At 37.4% G+C, this 24,129-nt stretch overlaps 1 protein-coding gene across 1 annotated transcript in view; it reads right to left on the bottom strand.

Moving 5' to 3' along the window:
• PIEZO2 (piezo type mechanosensitive ion channel component 2) overlaps nt 1–24,129 on the bottom strand; it is a 285,479-nt gene that overhangs the window by 183,645 nt on the left and 77,705 nt on the right. Inside the window, exon 3 of the mRNA XM_036378969.2 lies at nt 1,871–1,996. Coding sequence (XP_036234862.1) covers nt 1,871–1,996 — 126 coding nt within the window. The remainder of the gene's footprint in view (nt 1–1,870; nt 1,997–24,129) is intronic.

Below are 24,129 nucleotides of genomic sequence, written 5' to 3'. Positions count from 1 at the left end.
ATCTTGGGGGTCCAGCAACGCCAGTATCAGGTTGCCCTTTTTATTGTTTTTATTGGCTTCACCTGGATCTCACTGACTGTAACCATACCAGTAAACAAAATGGTGCCAGTTTACTCAGTATTCAGGCACTGAAATTCAACAGCTGAATATTTCATCTTGCTTAACAGTTTAAAAACTCTTGGAACAACTTTGGTCAACCAGCTTCTTTCCCAAACAACTTGGGCACAGTTTGGGTGTTCCTCTGGGACAAATACCACTCCCAAGAGGGAACTTCAAAACACCCTTTGCAATGAGGAGGTAAGAAGAGCTTAATGGTGAGTGTGTGGGAATGTCATGTCAAGTGGCCTTGGTGTCAGAGAGCAGACTGATAACATTTAATGCACTCCTACAGCTACACCCACTGCCCTGTGAGGCCCCGAGGAGATCATTACCAATGGCAGCTGAAAGAGGAGCTGCTACACTTAGCAAATGTGAATAAATAGTAAAAAATGGTACATTTCATGTTAAAGAATGGAGTTTTCAGGATGAAATAATAATTTTAATTCCCACTGCAGACCCCAGTTCCCACCGCAGACTCCAGTTCCCACCAGAAAAGGGGGAAAAAGCCAGCGGTTTTTCCGCAACTCTCAAAAGCAACTCTGTCTTGGAATTCTTGACTCACACAAACGGTGTCTAGATGATGCAATTCCTCCAATCTAAGTAAAAATTATGTCTTTATAGTCATAAGAACATTAAACACCTACAGAAAACAATCAATCCAGCTCACTCAGTGAATTACATAAATTTTTGGAAAAAAAAAGAAAGTATGTTTTTAGACGCTGAAGGCCTGATCTAAACCAACAGAGCCCAGGATACTCCAGGTGAAACTGGCATTTCATGAACACAATTATGCCTTTTACTTTAGGAAATGGTTTAAGCTAAAGGTGAAATGGTAATATTCACTTCAAGCTTTCTGAGGGTTTTATTATTTAAGTCAAATCCTTTACATCACATAAGGTTTCTTGTGTTGAATTGTAGTACAGCTGTTTACTCAAGTGGCAGCAGCATACCTTGTGATAAATTAAATGGACATTTATCAAAGGTAAGTTGACAGGCTTAAATGTTAAATGTAAGCATGGTAAGACAAGTACAAATAGTTTCTACCTGGAGGTTACATATATAAATCACAGGATAGATATTTTAATTAACTTCTGCACAATAAAGAATGTTTGCTTTCTGAAGTATTGAACAACACTTCCTGAGAGAGGAAGATACAAAATGTCATGAAATATATTTTAAGTAGAGCTTACACATAAATGAAAAATTGAAAATCCTTCCTCCCATACAACATAGGCAAGAAAGAGACAAATACTGTTCATAAATATAAGTTTTGGAATCAATACTTAAAGTTAAATGAAAAACTAAAGAGAGTTATGTCAGAGAGGGGCATAAAACATGGATAGAGGGATGTTTGTTACTTTATTTCATTTTACTCTTAATTCACTGAATTATTATCTAATGACAGAAATTAGTAGTTTCCTCAGGTTCTGAGATGATTTTGAGAAAGCCTAAAAGCTGAAGTCATAACAATAGTCAGTGGTAAACTCAAAGAAAATGCATCTCTGGTGGGAAAAAATAGTTTTAGACATATATATACACACACACACACACACATATAATAGTTATATAAAATTTCTTTAGTTTCTTAAGCCCTTCTAGTCTTCCTACCTTACTAACAGAAATTTTTAAGGTAAAAAGCTGGAAAACAAGAACAAGCTGCAAACCCACAGGAGCACAAACCTAAGTGCCTTCTTATCAACCCTTCACCTTTCAAACCACTGAAGCATTTGGACACTTAAAATGCTAATAAAATCTAAAATGCTTTACTCACAGTTAAAACCAGGTTCAATAGTTTTTGCAGCTTCAAGACTGTTTATTGTAATCTGAAAGATGATGTGCAGCAGCAGAAAGGATAGACTGGTGAAACACAGAGATTTCAATAATCGTCCTGTATGCCCTAAAAGACAAAATATATATGCATATAATAGGTGAACTTCCAAACATTGCTTAAAGATTTTCAGTACAAAACCATAAAAATATCCTGACCAAGGATATTTCTACTAATCAGTTCCACATTAATCATGATTTTTCCCTATGGTCAACATTATAGTAAAAATCACACTTTGATTATAGTATCTTTGAGTACTCTTTAATCACAAACCACAACGACAGCTATTGCCAGATTTTTCCTTTTATTTTTTTAATTAAAGAAAACAGTTTTTAAGAGAGTTTCTTTAAAAGAGTTTTTTTAAAAGTTTCCAGAGAGCAATTTTACATAAATAATAACATCACCATCATGCTTACCAACACGTTACCTGGTACTTAGACGAAACATGAATGATACTTCTACTTTTGAGAACATAAAAGCCTATTAATCTTATTACTCTTTACCAAATTATTACACAGCAGAGGGCATAAGACACAAACCTCAGTCTGGCACAGGAGTATAGACATACTTCCAATGAATGCTTTGCTTTGTGCCAACTGCCCTCTTCCTTCAGAAGTTTTGAACTTAATTTTCAGTATACACTAAAGAACCCTGTGCCAGACACATTTGGTCATAGTTCCTCTGTGATTTACTGGATGTCTATTCAAAAGCCAACAGAAAATGTTTGATGAAGATTTAGAAATGCCTTATAAATCCTCTAGGAAACACTTGGCTTAATCACAGGCAGCCAAAATTGCAAGGTATGAATAAATAAAGTAAACCATCAGTATTTCAGGAAATATGCATCTTCAAGAGAAAATTGAATTGCTGATAAAAGACAACATTAAATATCACCTACCTGACCTATCTGCAGTAACAGTTCTACTTCCAAAGCTTTTTAAACCTAGATTTTATACCACCTGCTTCATGCATTTGAGGTTAATTTTTTAGTTTATAAATTAAAAAAACAGCACTACTGAAATTCTTATCCAAGGCTGTAAATAAAGCCAAGGCTATGGAGGGCAGAACTAGTAGAATATACCTAGGAAATGCTCACTCTACATGCAGCCTATTTTGTTCATACTTATTCTGCAAGCGACTGTTTTGAGCAAGTACTAGAAAGAAGATTATCATTCACATTCTGCATCTAGCCAATAAACCAGATTTTAATTTTAGTTTTTTTGTAGTTCAAGCATAGGTCATCAATGGCCTAAACAGTTGTTTATAAAGCAAAGAATAAGTCTATTACTTTCTAGATCTATTGAATCATGCTTATCTATCTCCCTCCATCAGACTCCAAATTTTTGCCATAACGCTATCCTGACTGCAGATTTTGAATATCAAATCTCTGTAATAACCTTCCCTGTTCTTTTTAAAATATAATAAATAATTTTTACAAAAATAATTAAAATGGTTCAAATGAGCCCATGTATGAATTTTCTGCAATCCAAAAAGGAAGATACATTTGCTAGATACACGCTCTGTATGATCTATTCAATTTTGTCACCAGAGCTCGCACAGAAAGGAGACAACCCGGGTGCCACAGCATTACATCGAAAAGACTGGCTATTAAAATCTTTGGACCACTATTTGTTGTTCTTCTGCAGAAGCTGGCCTGGTGTCCTGTCTTAGGACAACAAATTCTAAGCACTATAAAAGCAGCAACAAAATAGGTAATATTATCAAAAGCTTTAGAAGAACAAACATATGACAAGCTACATATTATTAAACGATGTTTGATATGATGTCACATGTAAAGTAGTCCAAGACTGCTGTATTTCACAATTCTCTTGCAAGCTTCAATATTTGATGCTTCTCTTCTTCATTACCAGATCCCAGGCTCAAGAACCACATCCTCAGAATACAACAAAATATAACTAAAACAAAAAACAGTCTCAAAGCTGGAGAAAGACAGTTTGACAATACAAGTTTTGTGGACTTTAAAAGTGTTTCCAAATGTTCAGATTTCAAAGACAGTCTGGTGATTTATGAAGCTCTAAGTGACAAACTCTTCTCAGTGCTTGGGAGTTAATAGATATCAAGCAACAGATTTTTCATTTGGAAGTGGATTTGATATTTGGTAGAATGGTCTGAGTCAGTATCCAAAAGTGAAAAAATTCAATACAATTAGTCAATGCACATTCAATTCCCAAACTTTCAGGTCTATTTTTTAGTATTTCTCTATCACTCCAAAATATATCTCAGTTTTAGACTTCGCTTCTTACAAGTTTGAAATCAAACATCTTTGAATTTAAATTGAGCAAATAATTTATTTTAAAAAACCTCTTTTACAGCTGTCATCTTTTTAAGAATTGCAGAAAACCCAAAAATATATTTCTTCAAATGCTGAAATGTTGAAAAAAGATTTCCTTCTGCACAAAGCTAGGAAAAAATGTAAAGGACTATTAACACTCAGGATAATAAATAGTCTCTCGATGTACTGGTAAACATGGCAAGATAAACCTACATCTGGAAGGCAGGAAAGTATGTTCAGAGCAGGTTATGGTATTCCTCAAGGGCTACTCCCTTCATGGCCATCAGTGGGACAGGACCACCATCACATTCTACTGAGCAGGAGCACTTTGCTTGCACCACATTCATCTGTGCCAGCAGAAACTAGAAACTGGAAACTAGAAGTATTTGGAGAAAAGTAAGAAATATTATGACCTGGATTTCAAAAGTTTGGAGCTACATCAACAACTTGGGAGAAATGGGAGTGCTAAAATAAGTGAATTACTGAATACGTAATTTATGTTAAGGAAGAAGAAGTGACAGATTTGGAAAAGGGATGAGTTTCAATTCATAGTGGGGTTTGGGTAAACCCACTTAACTATGTTTTTACTTACATTTTTCTCTTTCTACTGGAAACTTGGTTCTAAATGGCACAAAGGAAAAATTAAGCATATGTGTACAGAGCTGAGATGGTGAGAAAAGAGACAGCTGAAATAAAATGGAGCTTCTTACAATGAGGAAGAAAGATTTTTTTTCCATCCCTGGATTTTTTTTAATTCTAATTCACTCAAAATTTTACAATTCCTTTGCTAAAACATACCTCAACTTCTCAGTTGCCCTAATGTAGAAGTCCTTGGGGATGTGAATAGAAACTGAATATCCCACAGAGAAGGAGATATATATTGTTCAGAAAGATGTGTGGAGGGAACAGATGTGCAAGAGAACATCCCCCCAGCCGATACCAGAATTCACAATATCAATTCCTTCATTTCTAAATGTATAGGCTTTTGTATGTCCAACAAGACTAAAAAAAAAATCTCATGGCAAAACGTGCCTCAGTTTGGAACTTGAGCACTGGGTTCTGATTTCACTCCAACAACTTCTGAAAATTATGGAGGATAGAAAGGAGAGAGAACATTTGTCTCAGAGCTGGGCTGAAGGACTGAGAAAAGTGGGCTTGCTTTCAGGTGTAACTGCAGGTGTCATTTCTAATGGCACCCAGTGGGACCAAAACCTGGCATGTAGCTCTAGAAATGTACCCCAGCACGTCTCAAAGCTCCTGGCAAAGGGCTTTCTTCCCTCTAAACAAGCCTGCAGGAAGCCAGACAGGATGTGAAGGCTTCATTACCCTCTTTCTCTTCAGCCCAGATGCAACATTAAACAGGACTCAAGAGGGCCAAAAGCTTTTCACACGTGGAAGAGGAATCAATTTCTTATTTTTCAAAAGGTAATCCAGCCAAGAGCTGGATTAGTAATGGCATGTCCCCCCCCAGCCACAGGCATGTAACCTCGGTACAACTATTTGAATGTGTTCTAATTGGACTGCTGCCTCCAAAACACACATGCACCTCTTGACACCATGACTGACAAACAATAGGTTGGAGAATGCTACCCACATTGTGTCCAACAACAATGAAAAATTCTTGTACATTCATGTCTAGACCTGGTAGTCCTCTGATCTTTTTTGCTACCCTCTTCCCTAAAACAGCAAGAGTATGTCAGAGTTTTTTGTACACCTGGAACTTCCTCAGAGCTTCTACCACAAGGATGGGACACAGAATAACTTAATGGCCAATTGTCACTGAGACCTGCCTAAAAATCATATACATTAGCTCTTATATGGCCATGAACCTTAGGCTATTACAAAGGATATGATATGATTGCTATGATTTATGATGGCCATGATATGGTATCACATCATATGGCAGTTGTTCGCAAGGTGCATTTCTCATTCTGATCTATTTAAGGGGCATGACAAAGAACATGTTGAATCTGTAAGAAAGTGAATAATACTGCTAATAATTTATCTTGATTTTTTAAATAAACAGTACTATGCATCTCTGTGCAAAGCTGGTAAGTTCAAGGGGTCTGTATCTATTTGAATGCTGTAACATTATCAGAAAAGGGAGACTAGAGGAGGAAAAAAATGGAATCTAAAAATTAATTTAAGACTAAGGGAATTTAAAAATTAATTTAAGACTATTAAGTTTACTATTTCAGCAGTGTAATTCCATCATCATAATCATACATATTCTGCATAGCTTCACCTAAACGGCAGATGTAAGTGTTTGGGTGTCTTATTTGAACTTTTTATTACTTTGCACAGGTTTATTTTGTTTTTTTTAAAGCAACCTTAGTGTTGCATTTTCTGAATTTTGTTCATTTGAGGATATTTCCAACATCTCTTTAGCCATATACATAGTACTCCAAACTGGTATAACACTCTCAATTCTTCTTGAATTGACATTTGGGCAATTTTTTTTGCAGACCACTTTCTATTCAGATCAGAGTAGATGAAATACGAAAGCAAAAGTCATTTTTCATATAATAACCTCTGATAGCACACAGTGAGTGATAAATATTAATGTGCATTTATCTCCTGAACTAGTGACACTTCATCTAATAAAAATACTCTAGTGCAGCCATTCAGAATTTTTTTTTCCATAAACCTCTTCATCAGTAAGTGACAAATTTGAAACTAAAGAGCTCAAACTTCTGCAGCACACACAGACACAGTCCCAACAAATTTGTTTCAGCTAGAAACTGAAAATCTTAACTTGACTTTCCATCAGGAAATCTAACATCACTTCAGAGATCAGCTGAAACCAGGGTCCAGAGACAAATCTCCTGCTCCATGGTTCCAAATAGGGATCTGTCAACGCCATCTGAACTGTAGACTGGGCAGCTTGGGGTGGGAAATTAGGAAAACATTTAATTCACAATACATGCCTTTTGGAAAAATCTGGATGTTTTGAAGCAATATGATCTGCAAGAAAAAAAAAATCAAAACATCATAATTTCCCATATAAAAGAAATCCCACCCTTGGCCAGCTCTGGTTTAAGTGTCTCAAGATACCACAACTACCTTATTGACATAAATGCAAGAAAAGAGTTCTGATTTGAAGCTGGTTTCTGCCAAAGGTCCAGAGGCAATAAAAATACAGTTGATTCCAGACAATCATGAAGGAAAATGTCATCACTAAGTTCAGCATGAACGTCAGCCACTTTGTCCTCAAGTGTCAAACATAACTTCCCACACTTAAATTTACACACCAAGAAAAGTTTACAAGAACGAAACAAGCACTGAGATATCCATCCTACATTTGACAGGAAAACTTTGTAGTTCAGGATGGGCAGTCAGCAACACCGAAGAATGCAGGCCAGTTCCCATTCCTGAATTCACTTCTACTATTGCACACTACTTGACACTTAATGCAGCAGGACACCTCCTGATGACCATGCAAGATGAAAAAAGGGTTCAATTATGAGTTCTAAACTCAGCTGATATTGCCAGATGACTACAGGGTTACATTTGCAAGGCACAAAGAAATTTAGCCCTGTCCTAGAAAGCACTTAAACAGATACACATCTTTGAGCATGTGGACAGGGACTGAAGGGCTCTGAGTGTTGCATAAAAGGATCAGAAAATAAGGCTGAGTGCTTCACTCTTAGGGTATTGATACTTGATGTGACCCAGCCTTAAAGCACACAGCTTGCAAGCCAAATCCATTTAGATGCCTCTAATGGTTAATTTTCTCTAGTTCTCCCTACAGGTAGGCACAATCTCATTGTTTTCAACTCCTCATGCACTTTTGGATGTGAAGACAGACAATGCCTTCCAGTTTCAGGTTCTGTAAGAACGATGCTAAATGCCAGCGGCAGTTACATCTGTTATAAAACAATGTTTCCCAGATGTAAAATATCCATTGTATTCCTTCAAGCACAATGAAGCTGTGCTTAGAGCTTTGGCCTCTTGAGTGCTGAAGCAATGGGATAAAGCTATCAACAATGGATAAAGGAAGGCAATTTTTTGGCAGGACTATTCTAAGAATAAAATTTGATAATGGTGTGCCTTGTACACTGTGCAATTATACTGTGCAATGTCAAGTCATTGATCCACCAAGCAAAGTATCTGCATATCAGCTCCTATTTGTGAAGCCTTGCATGAACACCTTAAGTAGACTCAAAAAAGATAATGCTTAAATCATCCTGAAGCTGCCAGGAATTATTTGAATGGTTTAAAAAGTGCTACTCAAAGTGCTGCTATCCTTCCACTGCACAGTTAGCAGTACATCTATATTTAGCTTAATAGAAAATGCATTAATATTTCCCTTCCCCCCAAAGAGTATCTTATATTTTAACATCATCTTCCACATAGAGGATGTCAACTTACCAAAGCCTTAAAAGTGGGCACACATCAGCGCTGCAAAAATATAAACCCACTTGCTTTACTCACTGGATTTCCAGCAGCAAGACAAAAATATCTAGCAACTAATGCCATTGTCTAATCTATAGCTATCCAGACCAAACCTCAAAATGTGTATCCACAAACAACAGCTCAAGACTTCATGCAATTATTTTAGCTATGTTTAAATGCGCGTGCTCAAGCAGCCACATGGAAATTACAGAATTACAAGTTCTAGATTCTGAATTTCCAGCAAAAGCTTTGCTATGGTCAAACAGTTTTGTCCAGCTTTCCTGAACGTATCCATTATTCCCATGTGTAGCCAAATGTCACAGTGTACAACTGTGACCAACAGAAAAGTTTTCTAATAAATTTACAAAAAAAAACCATGGCTCCTTCATTTCAAACAGCTCTTTATACTATCACATATTCATTTGCATTTCAAATTGGAATATTGCATAGATGATAGAGCCACATGAATTTGCAACAGTTTATCACAAGATAAGTAATTAACTGAAAATTTTACTTTTAAAAGTAAAATAAGATACATTTTTCCAGGCAGTGTATTTGCACACAAAATGCTGGTTCAGTTGTACTATTCATACACTAACTAGTTTCCTCACATTTCTCTTTTTGCTTCTCTCTCTTTTAAAAATACTACAGAGTTCTAAGAAGGAAAAAAGTTATTCTAGAGATAGACACTTTGCAGGAGTGCCAACCAGACTTGGGTAAACACAGTCAAAAATGCTATGTGTAATTAAAAAAAAAAATGCAGAAATGAAAACATAAAAGTACTGCACAGCATAATAAATGTCTCCTCACTCTAACTTCTTGCAGGATTTCCTGTTTTTCCTAGAAGTTTTCATGCCCAGAATTCTACTAGAACTGTGCTGTATCCTCTGCATCAATAGACAATACCATCGTTCAAGCTACTCATAATCTCTGAGCTGCAAGTTTACACAGAAAACTTACCCATTTTCTTAACAAAATATTTTTTCAGACAAGACTCAGAACTTGACCCTTCATTTTTTTCCAGATGATGCTCATAAGCTTTCAAAGCAAGTAACAGCTACTTGATGCCTGCTTCATAACTTGACAGGTGGCTGCAACAAGCTAAATACAGGCAATAAACATGATCTCAGATACTACTGCATATGAACTGAGAAATTTTAAACCAGAGTGGCTCTTTCACAAGAGGACTTGAGAATTTTAATACAGAGATCCAGTTCCTTCCCTTGAGCAACTAACCTCTCCATGTTCACCATTACCGGATAATTTTTTTTTTATTTCAAATTAATTCAGTGATTATTGTCTGTTAGAAGCAGTGCTTGCAACTTGGTTTCTTCATTCCTCTATCACTGTCATAAAGAGTGATAGTTTTCTACTTATCCAGTAGAAAATTCCTTCAACGACAAAGAGGCCAAACAACTACCAGGTAATGGGAGATGGCAGCAGGGCACATGCTACAGCAGTGAACCACATTTTCAAAAAATCTGTACTTATTAGAGAAGAATATTTTTCTCTCCTGAATACCTACCAACATATGTTCATAAGCAGTAAAAAAATGTGATGCAGGGCAGGGTGAGAAAAGAAGGCTAGAAAATTACGTAAATAAGGCTACATACAACTAAGGCAAATCAAACCCTAGGCCATGATGTTTTCCCAAGGGAATGGAAGCTGTGGTATGAATTTCTGCCTTTGGCAGAACTTCTCCCAGAAGCTGTAGAGACTGCTGCAGCTCAGAAAGAAGTTTTGCAAAGAGTTAAACATCAGTATCTCTAGCACAATGTAAGGGACCTCATGACCCAGTTGCTTTTCCTTTACTGTGAAACTACCTCAGCTCACAAGTTTTCTCACTTTTACTCTTCTTTCTGCCCCATGCCACAGTGAGGAAGTGAGTGAGTGGCTGGGTGGGATTTAGCTGCCTGCCAGGGTTAAACCATGAGAGTCATGTATAAATATACATGTAATCTAGACAACAAGGAATTCAACTGTGCTTACAGAAATCCTAGATTTCTTCATGAGAAGAAATCACAGTATTGCTCAACATTTCACAAAAGGCTTATATCAAGGAAGAGTGAGGCTCAGTGAAACACTGAACTCCTAAGTGACACCACTAGTGTTTTCTTTCAGAAGCTATTCATTGGAACATCCTGCAAACCAGGCAGAGAAACAGCAACTACATCTGTATTATCACTATTATATAAATTCCATGTAGGCATACACAACAATTCTCCTCTCTTAATATCTCTATGCATAAAAACATAGCTGTAATATAGTCTGTTGGGTTCTAGGTAGATCAGACAAAGCAATTTTTCAGAAATAATCCACCACGTTCAACTCAAAAATGTTACCTATGAATTTCCTTACAAGGCTACAGCTCAGGACCATAAAAGAACCATCTTATTTCCATATGAAAGTAACAGTTGTAGTTTTTGGACAATGACTGCAGAGGGAATCAAACAGTCCATTTTGACCCTACTACTTTGTTTCTCATAATGGAAAAAAGTGGCCAACATTACAGTAAGTTGAGAGTTGAGCCCACGCCTGCAAGCTGACTTTCAGATAATTGTGTAGTTATGTAATGAATGAACAGTGATCCTCTTCCCTCTTAGGATGACTGGTACCATGGGCCAGGCATTTGGTGGAAACTGTCCAGACACTTACAGGATAAAAGATAGAATCCAATGACACTATGAAATCTTAAATTGCTTCTGTGAACAAAATGAATGATACTATGAAGGGAGGAAAGATAGCGGTGCACATTAATGCACAAATCTTGGATGAAGAAATTGATTGACTTTTCTAATTATATGGATTTAACAAACCCTAGAATAAAATGGAGAATGTGTACCTTAAAATTTTCATAATTATTTTTAAGCAGGTAGAAAAAATTCAGTTTCTGAGAAGACTAAAAATCATGAAAAGGAAACTAAAAAGAGTGGCATGTCAAAATGGGAAAAAACCAAGCCAGGTGTGGAACTAACTCATAATCTGAAATATCCATCATCCTGCAACCCACTGTGAAAACATTAGAAACTGTGAACACAAAAGAAGCTAAGAACCTCTGTACTGATACCCGTACTAACCAAAAGTCCATTATCACCAAGTAATCAGCAGCAGTGTAAACAGTTGTCCAGGGTAAGCATAAAAGAAGATTAATGCTCCCTCCAAGTCTCTAATCTTTTTCAGATTGCTTGAGCCAGATCTTTACAGTAAACATCTCCCTTGTGGATTTCCCCAGTGCCTTCTCAATCATGTGAATTTCCAGCACACAAGATGTGTGTATTGCCACAGGTCAATGGCTCACCCTATGAAGAACATCCTTTTGCTTCCCAGTTCTCACATTATGAGAAAAAGAGAAACTGGTCACTATGCATCCTTTCCCCACCACCCATCAATTTGTATCTCTCATTCATACAGTCTTCCATGTGCATTTTTTCTCAGCTAGAGCCCCATCATGCTTAGCTGCTGCATATACTTTAGTTATCCCTGTCAACCACCTCAAAACTCTTTTCCAGTTTTGCTACAGTCCCTTTGGGATAGGGCAGCACTACCACTACAAAACACAGACAACTCATGGCTTTATACCGCAATACAAAGATCTATTCACTCTCCATTTTATTCCTTTATGTTCACATCTATTTTCTCAATATCTGCTGAGACTCTGAAGTAATGTTTCCATAGATCCACATATCACAAGCCCTCAATTCCTAAGTGCCAATGTCAACTCAGTGACCAGTGTTTTTTCTACACGTGATTATTTTTCTTTTTCAAATTTACTTTTATATACACTTTTCCCACAAGAATACCAGTGGGGTAAAAGGAAACCAGTGCATTCACTGACAAAAGGGATCATAATTTTTTTTCCTCAGAGATGCAACTGAATGTATAAAAGTTACCAGATGCACGTCCTCTTAAATATGTGATATTTATCTGGAAATTCCAACTATCTCCACTACAGGAAATATCCTTCAAAATTCTCTTGTCACATCAGATACTTTCAAAGACTGTAAGTTTTATCTGCTTGCTTCTGAAAAAATAAATTATCTCAAAACACAATTTATCTATTCTAGTATCTGGAACTTACAGTAAGAATGACTGCCTAACAATGAATCAAGTTTGTCATAGATGAACTTATTTAATCCACACATTAAAAACTACCCAATAGAAAGTACATGCCATCTTTTAGGATAAATACTTGAGTTCTTCTCTACAGTCCTCTGGGATTTTATCAAGGTTTTTTCAAAGGCTAACCAATTACCAAGCATTCACTGCAAGACCTTGGCTAGGTAATGGCTGTGTCCAACTAGATCTTATATGTCTGGCATTTTGTCCACTGGGGTAGACATAAAAGGATCAGTAGTTTCATTCTTTCACGTACAGAAAAAATTATGGGAACCCAGCAGCCAAATGTAGTAAAACTGCTTCAACACTGAAGCTGAATTTGGCATCCATGCTCTGCACACATGTAGCTCAATTGTTATCCAAGCAGCATTTCAGGATCCAAGAGGCCTCTACAGTGGTATATGAGACATCACTGCAATTCAGCTGGGATTTCTCACACATCTGCCTTTCTGGTAGAAGGATTTGGAATCATCCCCTGGACAGAAGGAGGGACAACAAGCTCAGACAACTCTTGCAAGAATCACTAGGGACTAGAATAGAAGGCTGCACCATTTACACCTCTTCTTGTAGCTGCTTTTTAGAAAGGGTTGCTACTGGACCACTTTTAAATACTTTTCCCTGTAGTAGGAAACCTAGGTGTGGAACTAGAAAGCCAACATATAGAGAGAGTATCAATAGGGAAAGGGAGTGTAAGATTGATTGGAATGTATGTACTACCATGTTTTACAGAGTATAGTTTTAGCATTCTGCAAAGCAAGGAAGTGCAGCAGAATAGCTTGCTGCTTGCATGGCTTTAAAATGGTTTCATGATTTTTAAATGGTCACCAATGTTGCCTTTGCAGACCAAACATCAAAAACAAACAACAAAGAACCAAACCTCCCAAATGAACAAAGGGATCATTAAGAGGCATAAAATGTAGAGACTTTGCCAGATATAAAGGGTGAAGATATTCCTTTTCTCTTTACAACTTTACAACAAGTAGTTTCAAGTCTTTGCTGTAGAGCGTGAGCAAAAAGATCCCTGTGATCCTGCACTTTGTACCTTTTGTTGAATGTTAAAGGGCACTAGAAATTTCAGTCTTCAAAAGTCTCTGATAGCCTGAGCTTGGGTCCAACCTGAGTTATCTCTGTCTATCTCTCCAAAAAGTAAAGCAATCAAAGAATTATTTTTTATCTGTCATACATGGAGATTCATGTGGGGAAGGTAAGAAGAAAACCTTTGTTTGGCTATGTGACCTCTGAATGTCCTCCTAAATCACTGATGTCACTGAAGTAGTGTAATGTCTAATCTGCAATTAGCATAATCTCATTGTCACTACTCTTGTAATGAATAAACTGGAAAGACTCAACAAAAAAAATTCCTTAAAGTTCTTAATACAAGTATATTTAAGATAAAGAGGGAATGAGTACTTTTTTAATATGAAAGGAATTGAAGCATGTTCACTTATACAGATTGGTTTTACTTTTGGATAACCTCAAAAATACTATTATGAAATAGGAAACAAAGCTTGCTTTTGAAATTTTTATGGAGACAAGAATGAGCATGCTTCAGTTTAGCAGCATATATGTATGTACGAAGTTGTGTACATGCAGAAGTAAAAAACATATATTGGTCACATAAACACAGGTAAAGCAGACAATCTTTTCTCAGCCTACAGTATAGTTAATAGTCTTACTTGCATGCTGAGAGGGAAAACTATACCAAATCCATTTTTTCATCCAGGTTTAGACTTATAAGAAAACACTTTTCCTTCTACAGTTCCAGCATGGCATATTTTGGACACTAGAAAATGAAAGGTTTGGCTTCATACAGCATTATCTCTGCATCACAATCAGAATCAAATGTAAATGTCATTTAGCTGTTTCACATGCTTAACATAAAATGAAAACACTTTAAAATTTAGTCTTGATTTTAAATATTTTCCTGTTTTCCATTTTCTCATACATAATACTTTGCTACTGGTCTGTAAGACTAAAGTTTAACTCTGTTACAAAGAAATAATTCAGATTCCAACATGATGAGTTAGTCTATAACAAAGTGAGGTGTCAAAAAAAAAACCAACCATACTTCCGTGAATTTTGTAGGATTACTATAATTCAAAAACTATTTACCTATTAATGAAGAGAAAAATGTGCATTTGGTGTTATACTCCAGCATCCTAACTAAAACTCTAGTGTATAGTGTAAACAAAAAAACCGCAGCCCTACAAATTTACAGCTATATACTCCTGTAATAAAACACATCTGTATTCAGTACAGTCAGTAGCCTAAGCTATTTTCCAGTCAGACAAATTCAGACCTTTTCTTAATCTACAACATACTAAAAATATTTAGTATGAAGCAATGTTCACAAAGCTCATGAAAGTGGAAGTCTGATTCTAGTCTTGATTGCCCATGTTAAAAAATTCAAGCTGAAATTCAAGTTGCTAAAGGAACTTTTACAACACTTGGCTAGAAGGATGAAATGCCACTGTACAGCTCAAGAAATCAAAAATAAAACTCTTTAGTTTGAGCTTACCGAAATTTAGGTATTTTCTTTATATTTTTTTCCACACGGTAAAGAATTTCCACATTGGCAAATATCAACATTTCCTCATGAAAAAAAAGCATCTGATTTTATTACAGCACCTATTGCTCTGAATTAAAAACTATTTGCTCGGAATTTTTCATAGAAAGTTACCAAATAGCAGGAAGAGAAATGTTGTTGGGAAAGAACAGCAACAACACACAGCATCAGCATGCATCCTCTGAAGTGCTAGTGACACTTCAAAGGAGGACTAAACTGATTTTGTACAAGCATGGAATTTGTGCAATAGATGACAGAAAATCCTGCTACAAATGTTTCAGGGCCATTTGCTGGGGACAACCCCTGGAGCACATTCAAGGCTTTTTGCCACATGTAAGTGATGCAACCTTGTAAGCACGTGCTAAAATAACCGTGTTTGTGTTCAAACACCACCAAGGCAACATCTAATCCCTCAGTATAATGGACATCTCTCTCTGTATGGATGTGGGGCATGCTCAGGCACACAGAGTTGCATCAGTATCACTTCAGGTGTATACTGAACCACACGCAAATGTTGGGGTATTAAAACCTAAACAACCTAAACACCCAAATGTTGGGGTATCAAAACCTAAACCACCTAAACCCAAACAGTGTTTCTGGTATTAAAACCAGAAATAGTGCACTGGGCAACTTGCAGTGAGACATGCAAGTCCTACCCAGCACTGGTGAGGATGGACCAGACCAGCCTGCTCCACCTCGGCATTCCACGAGGGACACGCATGCCCTCCCCTGGAAGCTCAGCTCTGCTTCACTGCCAACAGGAGCTGAGTTTCCAGCAGTGTAATACAGATATTTCACTCCCTGACCCTCTGCTGCTGCCCAACACAAACACTGGGAGTGAGACAGCCTGCCATGACAGTAGTTGAACAGCTCTCTGAGTTTCTGCTCTCCTCAGACACTGGGAGAAGCAGTATTCTCCTTTATTATTATACCACGTTTCCTTGTGTATGTCAACTGTTCCTTAGTTACAGAAAACTGTACTCTTTCCAGACAAGTGTAATGAATCTTCAGAAAAGGAGTAAATTTTTTTTTTTTAAAAGCATTTTATAGCAACTCCCAGAAGGAACGAACATTTTTATTTACAGCCTTGTCTGCTCATATGTGAACACATTTCTATGTAGCCACCTCATGGTAGCATATCCCAGCCATCTTGTAATGAAATTATTGTGAACATATCAGCAAGACATGATCCCACATATTTAAGTCATTACAGCAAACTTTGGCTTAGATGAAAGTACATTAGTTATTTTAATTACAGCTGAGTCAATCTCCGTTAGGTATGAATAACATTTGGCCAAACTTTTCTCTGCCTTTAAGCTAAAGGAGCCTCCTTTACATTTTAATTTTGAACTCATGTTTTTGAGATTTACATCATTAGTACAACTCTGGCTTAACTTTCACACTACCATTATCTCCTGCTTAGGAAAAATGAAAAGAAATCTAGTACAAAACAGTATCAGTTCAACCATATTAATTTCCTAGACTGATTCAATACCTAATTACTAAAACACAAAGGATAATAGACTGGAAGACAGTAAAAAGTTCCTGTTTGCAGTATTTTGAGGATGACATTTTTAGACACCCAAGGATCTCTACAGAGAATTTTGGTGATTTTGGTGATTTTCCAGAGAATACTGGTAATAATTGCAGATGTATTGCAAGACAGCTCAATAGTGATGCACCTCAACCAACAATCCTCCGTGGATTTCTTTACGAAAGCGCAGGTGGCTGGGACAATTGCACTGACAGTACCATCCTCATTTAGTCACTTCAATCCTCCATAGTATTTATTTGTAAGTGTTTCAGTGATCATATTTACAAGCAATTTTTAATTTTTTCCCACTGCTGCTGACAGTAAGACAATGGTGTCAAATCATGTGCAAAAAGGGAGGACATCACTGTGGAGACAAATAAGTTCATAGAGGGTGCCCCATGAAGAAGATGACAGACCAAATTGTTCAAGGGCTCTCAGGCAAGGCTTCCATCCATTGCCAGTGCTCAGGAATCTTCTCTGGGACTGCAGAGCATCCAGCTCTGTGTTCATGTTTGATGGCAATTCAGTGTCACCTTCTTCCCTCGCTTAAAGGGATTCAGATCCCATTTCTCACTGCACCACCATCAGAGGCTGCTGGCTAAGCCTGCCCAGACCTAGGGGCCTGCTCAGCTACAGCAGACACCCTCCAATGGCCAGATGAACCACAGTCCTGGATCACAGCTGTCCTCACTTTCCTATGCAGTAAGCACTTACCCAAGTACCACACCCTGCCATTGTCTTTGAGCCTACTGCCTTCTGTCCTCGTGGGGCACAGCCCAAGGGGCACAAATCCATCTTTTTCAACAGCTGTGACACTGATCCCTGACAACTCGACCTTGCCAAGCCAAACTGGGAACATTGATGGAGATAGCTATACATATTGGGAATTTGAGATACTTGAGGTCAGCTGGCAGCTGGTCATAGATTTTAGGGAGCAGTGTTTTTATTTCGACATCTAATAAGGAGCCTAGGCAATACTAGGCATCTAATTGCTCTTGGAATTCTACCTTCTCTCCACAAACTCCTTCACAAAAGTCTTAGCACTTCACATGGTTCCTTTCACAGCTACTCTTATTTATGCCTACGTTTCTAATGCACAAACTCTTCTTTGAATCCATAAGCCCTGTAGTAGCTTAGAAATTTCTAGAGCTGGAATCTGGACAAAGGGAAAGGAATAAGAAAGAAATTATTTCCTATTTTGAAAAATATTCAGCAATCATTATATACAATCTGTCTCTCAATTACTCCTAGTCCCCTAAATATTTCCTGAAGTCTTAATAAGGCTAATCAGGGAACAAAGCTCCATATGATCAGCATAATCATTTATCCCAGGGGGTTGGAACTAGATGATCTTTAAGGTTTGTTTCAACTCAATCCATTCTACGATTCAAAAGACCCTCAAATTTAATAATGACTGACAAGTCACAAAGCCAAATTCTGCCTTCTGAAAATAATCAGCAGCTGTCAGAGACACTTAATGATGCATCACCATTCCTCTTCCAGATAGAAGTATGTTTAAGAAAACATGTCTAGGTCCTCACAAGCATCTCGAATAAATATATGCAGAACTCTGGAAATCAGAAAAGGTCCCAGATTATTACTCTCTAAAGCATTTAGATTCTGCATTATTGGAAGTTTTTTAAAAAATCATAATTCTTCCTTTAATAACCTCAGCACCTCTCAAATGGGTCATTACAGATACCATGAACATCCTTAGTGTATTGTCTGATCACAAACAACATGCTAGTTAAGTATTACCATAACTATAGGGTTTTATGCATTCAGAAGGGATCCCAAGTCTCAAAGTCTGTGGAATTGCAGAAGAAGAGACTTAGGAAAGATTCTGTCTAGTGCAAATGTACCAGCAGGCATGTTAAAAAGTAACCTGACATGGTGCTGTTAAAAGTCAGTGATGTTCACAGTTTAAAAAGAGTCTGTACAGAAGCAGGCTGTGAAAAGATTCCAGGAATGCAGCCATTCACTGCAGAAGTGTATTTCAGGTTCAAGGATTGCAAGACAAGGAGGAAAATCTTCCATGCACATGTATGTGTGCTTACCTCCTCCTCCTTCCCCCAAATTCCAGCAGCAAAAATAATGTAGGAGAAAGATGGAGTAACCAAGAGTAGCTAATTACTCTAAGTCATTTTAGGAAAGGTAAATTAAGTACTAGAATCAAGATCTGAATAAAAACAGAGTATTTAAATAAATAATTTTTTTAAAGGAAGGTGAAAACAGATCTGTGTCATGCAGAAGAAATGGCATGGTGAATTAAAAGGACCTTTTTTACCTGGAAATTACAGGCTACTGAATGCAGAAGGGAAACATTCTGAAATTTCAAATATGCTTAAAGGGCCTAAAACCCAGAACAGGTGTTGTCTGCCATCCAAAATTACTTTGAAGAAATGACAGACAATTAAGGGAAACTTTGAGTCATCATGCAATGTCGCTTGCTTAACCATACAAAAAGAATGAGACATAACACTACCTTATTTTCTAGAACTTAAATGCTCTTTCTCTTACTGAAATCTATTATCTTCTGAAAGAAAAAACCCCCACAGTCCGTAAAATCTGAATACTGTAAATGAAACATAACATGCACTGGCTTAGGAAATCAGCCAGCCAATCTAGACTGAAGCACCTAAATATATTAATTTAAGATTTAACAGGCACAGCTCTTCCAAAAAAGAAATGTAAAGCTGAATGTGAAGGGTGAACACTTGAGTGGAATCAGCATTGCTTCATTGAAGTCAACTGCACTACACTGTTCGAAGAGGATGAGAATCAATGCTCTGTTTTACACAAACCAGCACTAGCAAACATACCCAATATTCTGCTGAAATTTTACACCCCAGTCAGACAGCATTTCTCACCTCCAATCCAAGAGCATAAATGAAATGGCTCTGTACAATTCTCTGCTGGTAACACGAAGACAAAATTTGGCAGAAGGAATCCTTCTGCAAACATCCAATGTGGGCTCAAAAATATTGTTCAGTGGAAAACCACTGAAAAAACTGATTTATCTTTAGCTACCAGATGGACTCAGGAAAGATGGATGCATTCTGTAATGGAGATGGAATGCCCTATTCTATGTCTGTCTCATTACCATTCTGTATCTCCTTTTCTCAGACTTCAGTAGGATTTTTAGAAGGGGAACACTTTCACTTAAAAAACACTAGTTTAAGAGCTTGTTTAGGTTTTGCAGGGAAGCACTTCCTTCAGCTTGCCTTTAAACTTCAGGACATTCAGATAAGGGAGAAACCGACTAGTAAAATACCTCTAAAACAAATACCACATTTGTAACTTCAACAGCCTTCTTCTTTTCAGAGTCCTAACAGCTGTGCCCTGAGTCCTAGAGGTTCATATTGACTCTGCTTAGTAGAATAGCAAATCTCCTGCTCCCACCATGAACAGCTTGGGAGCCAAGGTCAGGTTCTGAATTGCGCAGGTCCAGTCTTTGCAAAATAATTACTGTGGCCAGGACTGCAAATGACCTAGCTTCTCTCACCAACTCTAATATTAAAAGAAAAAAAATCTATAATTATCCTATTTTCCTGCCAGGCAATAACAACTTATGCTCTTAAATAAAATGTACAAAGTCATGCAAACCCAAGCAGCAGGAGAGTGGTGCAGAAAGCAGGATTCTGAATCTCTGATCCACATCATGACCACAACAGAAAGGAGAGCATTGAGGGACAATCAAGAGCCTCAACAGGGCAGCAGGAGAGGTGGAAGAATAAACTCAAGTGTTTGCTGTAGGTGAGAGCAGGCAGTTGCTCCCAATTAATCTCTTGTTTCCAAGAGCTCAGGGATGGCATCTCTGAAAATCTGTCCTTTGTGAGTAGCTAAGTGCTAAATTGGGCACACATTTTTAAAGTAGTATTGTTCCCAAATACTTAGCAACCCTCTTTCATTAGATGTGTCTATATTCTTGGCTGCCTGTGTGTGTTTAGAAGCTTCCCTTTCCTATTTCCTGTAATGCTCATCACAGAACAATAATAATATTATTATTATACTAATAATAACTACCAGGTTCTTTCTTATTCCTTGATTCCCTTGTGAACCAAAACAGTTTTAATGATTTCCCTAACTTAGGCTTGCTGAGAGTCAGCTAGGTACAGCACACACATCTGAGCAGGTCATTGACTTCTGACACAGTGTTTAACCTCCTGCTTCCTACCCCACGCTCTGTCCCTCCTATTTGTAAGGAAGCAGCTTGGAGCTTTGAATATGCCTTTGTGTGAGTAGGCTTCCTGCCTAAGGAAGTAGCATCAGTTTCAGCTGAGGTTTCAAGGCACTCTACTGTGAATAACAGTGAAAAACACACCATGCTGTTTCACCTGGGTTTGGCTGGAACAGTTAATTTTCTTCTAACTAGCAGTGTTTTGGATTTAGTGCATCAGTGAGCAGGTGCACAAGAAATTTCAGAGGGTAAGCACAGCCAGGACAGCAGACCCAAACTGGCCCAAAGGATGTTCCATACCACAGAATATCATGCTCAGTTTATAAAGTAGAGGGAATTGGCCAGAAGACACAGATTGCTGCTTGGGGACAGACTGGGAATCAATTAGAAGATGGCAAGCAGTAGTTTTGTGCATCACTTTTTTCTCTTGGGTTTTATTCCTTTTGTACTACTACTTCTATTATTACTTTTAACGTTATTATTGTTGTTATTATTACTATTATTAACATGACAGTAATGATTATTAAACTTTACTTCATTTCTGATATTAAACTGTTCTTCTCTCAATCCACAAAGTTTACCTTTTTTTCTCAATTCTCCTCCCTACTGGAGTGGGGAGGTGATGCATTACAGTGAGAGAGCAGCAGTGTGGGCGTTAGGTTAAACCACAATGCTGTTCTACCCTTAGGAGTATATGAAAAGAACCCAAAAAACAAAGCAAATGCTGTGGCAGGATATACCTCTGAAATCCAGGTGGGCTTTTGTTTTAGGTACGTATCCTAGGGTGTCACTGCACAGTCAGCAGTCAAACCTAGGAGTCATTGGCCTCAAAATGAATACAGAAATATGGCACAGAATTGTCTTCAGAAAAGCCTGACCACTTGCAGTGCTGGTTTAATTTTGATCTACTTTTCCACTTTTCTCTAGAGTGGAAAAAAAGTTATGGGGTGAGAGGGAGGTCAGAAAACTGCCAAGAAAACTGTCATGGAATTATCTGAGTATGGCTTGCCAAAGGGCTGAAGTAACTGTCCAGGTTATAGGATGCCTTATCATCTGTCAGCTTCAGACTTGAACTGACTGGAGTCAGTTTGGTGTCTACCCTCCATAATCACTTTTATATATTTCTTAAAGCACCAACCACTTCACAGGACTTGCTGTGAGGATTTTCCTCTGCTTAAAATTAATGAAATATTTTTTTCAGACACTACTGTTATTTCCTGTACTACTAAAACACACAACTGTCTTAAAGCACTTAGAAGATTAATTGGTCAGACCTGTCTAATTTATGAATAATAATCATGGGTTTGGTCTCTGGATGAGAAACTCATTTTTGTTTTTGTCATCTGTTGGACATCATTTGTTTGACTTGGCTATAACCTGGTAGAAGTGTGACTCATTCCCTGAGAACTAGAGTCTCCACAGAGTTAAGTATTCTCATTCTCTCTCCATTTCTGAAAAATAATTTTTGCTTTGTGATCGTGTTCCTCACTGCCTTGTCTAACATGTTTATGGGCTGGGGAGGAGTGGAGTGTTTGTTTGTTTTATTGGTAGTAGTAGCTTGGGTAAGGTATATAGATTTAAAGAAAAGATACAGACCTCAGTAGCAAGGTCCCTGGCAAGACAAACCTGGCCTAAAAGAGTTTGTGATGGACAAAGATACACACAAAGAGGTTGCTGGCAATATGGTTTTAATTTATTAATATCACTGTAACAGGAATGATGGCTTCATCTGCATGCGTGTACACTTGATGGACTTTCCTCTCCATTAACAAAAATTTTAAAAAATTAAAAATTAATTCCTTTATTGCCAACACATATAGCCATGTTGCCATCCCACCTTTTTGGGCCCTTCTTGAATTACAATGCAGCACTAGGTTATCAAAGCAGAAAATAATTCACTTGCTGTAATTTTTGTGAAGTGCAAGGGGAGATAGATGACCAGCTACATGAGACAGATGATAAGCTAAAACCACATGTCATCCCAAAATACTGTCTCAGGGAGTGGGGAAAGAAGTAGATCTGGTTTAATACTCTACTGTTACTGCCTGGTTGTGTTTTCCAGTACCTGACAAGGGCCTGCTGACTGCAGTACTCCCAGCAACGTGGCATTCATAATGCAGAGCACCAGTCAAGAAATGTACTGGCATGGCTCTGTGGCAGACAGTAAATAACTGACCTCAAACATTGCGTAGCTTGAACTGAAGACACCAGGAATATAACTGGCATTAGTGAGTCTACCTGTGTACTCTCCAACATGAAATAACAGACAGTGTTAACTTCAAGGTGAAATTTTAAAATAAGAACATTAGGGTTATTTAAGTACTTACTTTTGGTGACAGGTTGTAGGTGGAGTTTTTTTAGTTTGGGTGTTTTGAGTGTATTAACTTTGCAAAGATAGGTATCATCCAAAAAACATTCATGGTTCACACACTTCCTGTAAACTTGAGCAAACACGGCAATTTTCTAGCTGGGCCAACTTTTTTACTCAATTTTATTTGGCTTACAGTAGAGTTTATAACGAATCCTGGCAGCATTTTAACTAAAGAGAGACTATCTCCCATGTATAAGCAAAACTGTTTTAAATGTGAGTCATCTGAAAATCACCATAGTCAAAATGGACTGATGTTTAAAAATGAGCTTAGCAATATTTTAGGGAACCCAATCTGTATTTTAAAGTAAGACCAAGCTATTCTAAAAATTCAGCTGTTACTGAAGTCTCACATACACTGTAATTTTATTGCACAGCACTGGACTGAAAATTTATACTTGTTTTTAAATGGCACTGTATCTCAAGTCTTTCCTCTGAATTTCTTTTTTTTTCAAATGTCTGCCATTGGTATGTGTCATATGTGTACAGAACACAAACAACATAATTTTGCCAGAAAAATAACTTAAAAGTGCAACAGATAAAGAAAATCATTTGGCTTCCATTATTTTAGATTTTCTCAAGACCTTTCTTTTCTATTTTTTTTTCAATGCTTCAAATTTTCAAGCTAGAAGTAGAATACAAGATGACAATGAAGCACTCCATGCATCTGTACTCAGATGAATTTTTGACACTGCAGTTTTAAGTTAAGGCCACACAGATTTCTCCTCTTTAAATATGGAAGGAAGCATG

This window comes from Molothrus ater, chromosome 1, assembly GCF_012460135.2.
Source record: "Molothrus ater isolate BHLD 08-10-18 breed brown headed cowbird chromosome 1, BPBGC_Mater_1.1, whole genome shotgun sequence".
In the NCBI taxonomy this organism is placed as follows: domain Eukaryota; kingdom Metazoa; phylum Chordata; class Aves; order Passeriformes; family Icteridae; genus Molothrus; species Molothrus ater.
The sequence above is the reverse complement of the archived record's forward strand: the minus strand, read 5'-3'. Positions and strand labels throughout refer to the sequence as shown.